General features: G+C 48.7%; 3 protein-coding genes across 3 annotated transcripts; 1 reads left to right on the plus strand and 2 right to left on the minus strand.

Annotated features, from left to right (window-relative positions):
• Positions 1–253: 253 nt before the first annotated feature.
• Positions 254–2,472, minus strand: ASPBRDRAFT_45590 (putative arginine transporter). The gene is made up of 2 exons (XM_067625448.1): positions 2,280–2,472; positions 254–2,171 (listed from the first exon to the last, which is right to left on the minus strand). The coding sequence occupies exons 1-2, from the start codon at positions 2,434–2,436 to the stop codon at positions 691–693; spliced, it is 1,638 nt and encodes a 545-aa protein (XP_067476538.1). The 5' UTR covers positions 2,437–2,472; the 3' UTR covers positions 254–690.
• A 2,430-nt stretch (positions 2,473–4,902) lies between these two features.
• On the minus strand, positions 4,903–5,519 carry ASPBRDRAFT_56986 (MARVEL domain-containing protein; the record flags this gene model as incomplete). Its single annotated transcript, XM_067627662.1, has 3 exons — positions 4,903–5,011; positions 5,101–5,374; positions 5,435–5,519. The coding sequence occupies 3 exons, from the start codon at positions 5,517–5,519 to the stop codon at positions 4,903–4,905; spliced, it is 468 nt and encodes a 155-aa protein (XP_067476539.1).
• A 22-nt stretch (positions 5,520–5,541) lies between these two features.
• ASPBRDRAFT_45594 (uncharacterized protein) lies at positions 5,542–5,891 on the plus strand. Its single transcript, XM_067625449.1, has one exon. It carries the CDS (start codon positions 5,547–5,549, stop codon positions 5,700–5,702), a length of 156 nt encoding a protein of 51 aa, XP_067476540.1. The 5' UTR covers positions 5,542–5,546; the 3' UTR covers positions 5,703–5,891.
• The last annotated feature ends 568 nt before the right edge of the window (positions 5,892–6,459 follow it).

The raw sequence follows: 6,459 nt of genomic DNA on the forward strand, positions 1-6,459 counted from the left end.
CTACTACTACTACTACTACTACTACTACTACTACTACTACTACTACTACTACTACTACTACTACTACTACTACTACTACTACTACTACTACTACTGCTGCTGCTGCTGCTGCTGCTGCTACTACTGCTACTATTATGTCTGAAAAGCTATGAACCACTCAACATTGCAGTACGCGTTACACTGCAGATCAAGAGCACGTCAATTAATTCCAAACTTTCGATTCCAGGAAAGTTAGACCGCAGTCAGATCGAACCAGGCGTTCGACAGTAAAATAAAACCATATACCGGACTCCATGCCAATGCTGACATCCCAACGTGTATACTGTACAGGAGGGGCTCGACCCGAGAACCCAAAGATATGAACAAAAGCCCTCGAAACTAAAAAGGCAGACACCCGTCCGACCCTCATTCATCATCAACTCATGCAGGTCCGTCTCTCTTTCCGTCTTTCTATGCCGACAGGCAAACAGCTGTCTAAGCAGATGCGTATATGCATGAAACCCCCAACATCTAAGCGCCATATGTATTAACCAAAGAGTTCAAATGTAGGAATGATAGGCTGATTTCTCTCCCTTCAGCTAGGGGGGAGAGATGGCGTAAAAACCGAGAGAATTAAAGCAAAACAATAAAATCCAAGGACAAGTATTGACCACGGGCCGGTACTGAGATGTCTAGTGGGCCATAGTCCTCTTAGCCCAGGAATGAGCGTAAGAGCTTCTGATGCCACGTGGTGGCGGGGGCTTCTGTTTCCCACGTTTCGTTCTCAACCTCCTGACGGCCCGTATCAATATCGGCCTCAAGGGGATGGACAAAGGACGTCCGGAAGTAGACCTTGTGGCCAACGTAGAGCACCACAAAGAGGATCAAACTGATGTAATCGATGAAGAAATCCGTGACGCTGAAGCTGGTGATAAAGGACGTGAAACCTTGCGTGATAATAATGAGAATGTTGAAGAACAGTCCGTACCAGGAATAGTAGGGCTGCCAAATAGCTTTGTACGGAAGGGTATCACGGGAGATGTCGCGAGCCTTTAGGGCACGCATGAAAGCAAGGTGGCAGCCGTTCAATGATGCCCAAGTGATGAAGCCTGCAACACCAGCGATGTTGACGAGCCAGTTGAATACCGTGCTACCGGCGTTGGAGACATTCATGAAACCAAGAAGACCGAAAGCGGCTGTGAAAGCAACGCTGAAGTATGGCACACCCTTCTTACTAGTCTTCTTGAACCAGCGCGGGGCGAACCCTTCTTGAGCCAGACCAATCAAGATACGACTGCCACTGTAAACGTTCGAATTGGCGGCAGAAAGCACAACAGTCAGCAGGACTCCGTTGATGATATGAGGCAGAACTTTGACACCAGCAAGCCTGGCCGCAATGACAAAAGGCGACGAGTTGGCATCGTTTCCATCGGTCAGGAGGTTCTCGTTGGTGTAAGGCACCAGAATACCGATAAAGAAGATGGTCAGGACGAAGAAGAATAGGATGCGGTAGAAAGTCTTGCGGATGGCCGCAGGCACCGTTTTGCGAGGGTTTTCTGTCTCAGCTGCTGCGATACCAACCAGCTCCGTTCCCTGATACGAGAAGCCAGCCTGGATAAGAACAGACCAGAAACCGACGAACTTCGCTGTCGAGTCGGGGTGAACACCGGAGTAAGGAGCAAAGGGGCCTGGGTCAACCCAGTAGCGAAACCCGAGGTACCCTTCGTCACCAACGCCGGCGTCAATGCAGATGGCGAATATCATGAATCCAACAACGGTAATGACTTTGATGCTTGAAAGCCAAAACTCCAGTTCACCGTAGAAGCTGACAGGCAGGAAGTTCAATAGGGTTATCAGAACCCAAAAGATGGCGATAAAGATAGCGATATTGATGGAGTCGTTCCAGAATTGGATGATCAAACCCGTTGCCGTTAACTCGAGTGCAAATGTACTAGCCCAGGAAAACCAATAGATCCACCCCATAGCGAAGCCAAGACTGGGGTCCACCAGACGAGCAGCGTAGGCCGTGAACGCTCCAGGAATCGGAATATAGGTCGCAATTTCACCCAAAGAGGTCATAACCGAGTAGACGATCGTACCGACGAATATGTAGGCAATGAGGGCGCCAACAGGGCCTCCATTGGCGACCGCAGTACCACTACCAATGAACAAACCGGTGCCAATAGTACCACCTATGAAGTTGAATGTGAGCAGGTTGTCACTTCCGGAATGGCCGCCTGTCTTATGGCAGAAAGCAAAAAAAGGGTAAAAAGACATATAAGACAGCCAACAGGACTCACCAATGGCAATCATCTGAAGATGACGACTTCTCAGCTTCCGCTTGAGGTCGGGCATAGGATTCGACTCGCGACTAGCGCCATGTTTTTCGCAATCGATGTCGTTCAAGTCGGACGAAGGGTTCGTGGGCTGAACCTGGACAGTCTCTTCAGGCGCCATCTTGCCCTTTTCCCCCTCGGCAGACGTGGATTTGACCTTGTTCCCGAAGGCCATGTTAGACCCCTCAATGGCCCCAGAATTCGAGGATGCTGGTATCCTCAAGGTTAGAGCGTCAGACGTACAGGGAGTATGATAGTGACGGGAAGAGGTCACAAAAGTCAAATCGCGAAAAAGAAGGAAAAAGGAAGCTCGCCGCCAGGACCGACTCCACAGGGAACACGGTTCGATTGAGTCACCAAAACTCGGATCCGTCCAGTCGTCGAGCTCCTCCTTATAAGCGGGTTCTGTGTGTCGCCTCTCCGAAATCCGCTAATAGTGAATCGCATCCACCTGCGATTTTAAGGTACAACAAACACGGCTGGAGATGCATATGCACGTCTAGTAGAGATTATCTATCGTGTCTTGTCAACTGATCATCTCTGCCCGCCGATAAGAGAGGCAACGAATGATGATGATAGTGAATCTAATCGAATTATGTTCCAGAACCGAAAATCTTTAGGTAAAAGGAACAGTCAAGATGAGGGGGTGGGATGGGGGTTCAGCACGCCGGATGCAACGTCGCGAAGAGATTCCCTTTGGGTCAAATCCTGCATCCCCAGACAAGAACCACAGGTTTGAATTATGGATGATAGGCATGGCCGTGGTCCACGCAAACCCTCCCCAGTGGTTTCTATCTTGTGTCTTGTGCTCTCCTTACTCAATTGAGTAGTTGGCTGGACATCGGCAGTATCTCCTGCGGAATGGGGAGTACATAGTCTAGCTCTTCGCCTTCCTCTTTCTCCGTAGCCACTAAGTTCTGAGAAGTCTAGTAACTAGTAAGAGGCTGCTGCGCACTAAAACCTCCTCAACGTGGATTTCTTCTCCATTCACGGCGGGAAAATCTGGGAACTTGGAAAAGGTTCAGCGAATGGGTGCGCGTTCCCGCTGGCCCAGCAGCGACGCCGGCCTTTGATGGTGGGTCTCGAGATAGGCCATCCTTGGGCGGAGGCAGAGTTTTTCTCTCGTAAGTCGGACCTCTTAACGCGCCTGCTTGCTCCAGCTTGCCCGGGTTGCTCCTCCCACGACGTCGCGTGGTGGCAAGGAAAGAAAATTCATACTAGCGATATCTCGGCAGGATAATTTTCAGAGGTAAATTGAGTTGGTAAAGGGTGGTTGTTACTCCCGCCGTTCAGAACATTTTCCAGCACAACACTCTCACATAGTTACTTGCTCTCTCCAGCTTTAACCGTTGTTAGGTCCCACTACCGACAGGACTATCATTATCCACCACACAACTTTTCTCTCCAAGTTCTCATTTTAGAGCCCACGGACACGTTTGCTAAATTAGTCCAAAGCCAATCGGCGAGATCCGAGTCGGCCAGCCCTACTCCGTTGCAGGAATTTTTTTTCCCCTCATAGAAGTTTTTTTACTGGAACGTTGAGCGGACGGATACTCGCGGTGCAGCGAGTTGAACCACGGAATAGTCCCAGTCACCCTTCGGATTCCCGAATAGCTCATTGGCACATTTGCCGTAGACTAGATGATTTTTGTCGAGATTCGGAACATCCTATGGGGTTACTCGTTGCATGAGGGGGTTTGTTTTCTTCATCCTCGTATCTACGTACCAGCATTGTGTGCCCATATGATCACGTAGGCTAAAATCCATCTGGTCTATCTTTACACTTCATGCTTATTCCATAAATTTACAGATCAAGTTGCATGATCCAATGAATGATTGAATCATCGACACGGATGCCAATCCCTGTCATCCACTGATAGTGTCTCAATGAGTCAATGACAGTACAAAGCAATACGCAGTAGTTCACTAAAAAGCTTATCACCCTTCGACATGCTGTGGGTTTTCTCAGTGGATCGAATGTACGCAAAGCTATTTGCTAACAGATGGAGAACCCTAAACCCATCCATCCAGTAAGCTAACAAGGCGGCATATCTGGTTTATGTCTGTCGCGCGGCCTCTTCCGTGGTACTCTGCCTCTGACATTCATGATCGCTTCCTTCTCATCTTGTACATAACTAAAGCCAGACGTCAATTTTCCAAAAGCATATGACTATTAGCCACCTGGGGATAGAAGAGACCAGATAACGAGCTGAATACGATGGCTTATTGAGGCACGGTTCAAGGCGTCCTACCACTAAATAGTAAATATATAGCAACCAAAGTCCCCTGGGAACTAGTAACACATGGGTATCCTGCCTAGTTCAAAACACAGTAGCCAACAATCGAAAATCCAAAACACAACTGTAGTCAACCGCTTATTCATTACCCTTCTATCTGCCGAGTAACCACCCCGAATTATCATTGTCATTACCGTCGTGAATCACTGATGAAGTAGTAGTAGTGGTCGTTCAAAAAATGACGTCATTATCATACTGCCGGCTATATCAGGGCTTTCTCCGCTGCTAGCCGAAGAGTTGTTATACTTCCGAATCGAAATATATTATGGAACCGTCACTACCAACTCCATTTAGACGCCAACGTGGGTATGACCGTTAGGGGTGGGCTTCGTACTGGAGCTGGACCGGGTACGCGAAAGGCCGAGGACAGCAAAAACGGAAGTAACCAGAAATAGTACCCTATGCGATCTATGTTAGCAACAATACTCATCTTCGTATCGCGAAACACAATGCCGAAGATGGCCATCTGGATCAGAAGGGAGTCATACCACTCGAATGCACCAAACACGGTTGCGGCTTGTAATGCGCTGCAACGGCTCCAGTGACAGGCTTCTGCTGGTGGGAGGTATACAGCTAGAGCGATGAATCCTGCGAACCAGAAAATCATGGTGATCACCTCAACAGCTGGGATGACGATATTATGGGCCAACTGAGGGAAGAACACTGGCGCCAAAGCAAGATAGGGGGTTGCGATGAAGGCTGTCCAGATCCCATTGAAAAGCATGAAATTGACCGTATCACTATACGTGAACCAACTGATGTCTGTCATATGTCAGCTAATTTCGATTCTCCTTAGAAGTGTGATGAAAAGACTTGACGAACAGTATGCGGATAAAGCAAGGACGATTATTGCGAAGATGGCCTGCACTACCCGAACAGGGTAGATCCATGGAAAATTCACGGCCATAATGATTGATTTTAGACGTCCGCGTTGATGAGGATGTTGCTAGGTGCCTGGATACTATTCCCAGTCTCTGGGGCGCTGCAGCTCTTTCTGATGAATCTTTATGGGTTAGCCGACGCTCAGGAAAACAAATGGTGCGGAGGACAGAAATCCTTCATATACGTTGGACACAATGGATTATTATGAGCGCATGGCGCCTGAACGATGGCAAGTCACATGCTGTTGCACAGGCGGACGCTGTTTCAAGTTCTCAAGCCAGTGTGCGCTTAAGGCTGTGACGTGGGTGTATGGGCTGACGGGCAGGCAGTGACTGACCTTTCTAGGTAGGTACCTTGCTTAACTTGTGCTATTCTTGTCAACTCTTGAAAGAACCAGCAATACACGCACACACAGGCAGGTAGAAGATTTATGTTTTCAGTCTTGACTAGGCGACTTGGTGGCGCAGTAACAGGAGTACAACAATCCTCTCAGACCGCCAGTTGGGCTGGGAGATTCGGAGTTGCCTGCCCATCCAAGTGGTGTACTCTTAAGTACACAGCAGAATTAGCTGGAAAGACAATACCGTCATCATTCAAAAGCCATCCCGTATTGGATATTCTTGATTCGCAGCGCCTGCACCATCGGTTGCAGATCCCGACGCTTTAACGAAGCTAAAATATGAGGAATTTCAGTAAGCTCGTGAATCTGCCTGCATGCTGGGATGAACGGGACGGGCTGCGTCTCTGGCCGCGAGTGCCTCGGCCTAACGGCTTGCTGGGATTGGTGACAAGGCGAAAGGCCAAGCAGGCGATGATCTCATAAGATAATTATGAAATTAGTAGTAAGTAATAACTTTGTAGAACAGGGCTGACAATGTCTGCCTAGATAGTTGGTGGCACTGCACACAGTCAAGGGATGCCACCTGGACCCTGAGGGCGCAGACACACACACACACACACACACA

The sequence above is a fragment of the Aspergillus brasiliensis genome (assembly GCF_001889945.1).
Source record: "Aspergillus brasiliensis CBS 101740 unplaced genomic scaffold ASPBRscaffold_10, whole genome shotgun sequence".
Lineage (NCBI taxonomy): Eukaryota > Fungi > Ascomycota > Eurotiomycetes > Eurotiales > Aspergillaceae > Aspergillus > Aspergillus brasiliensis.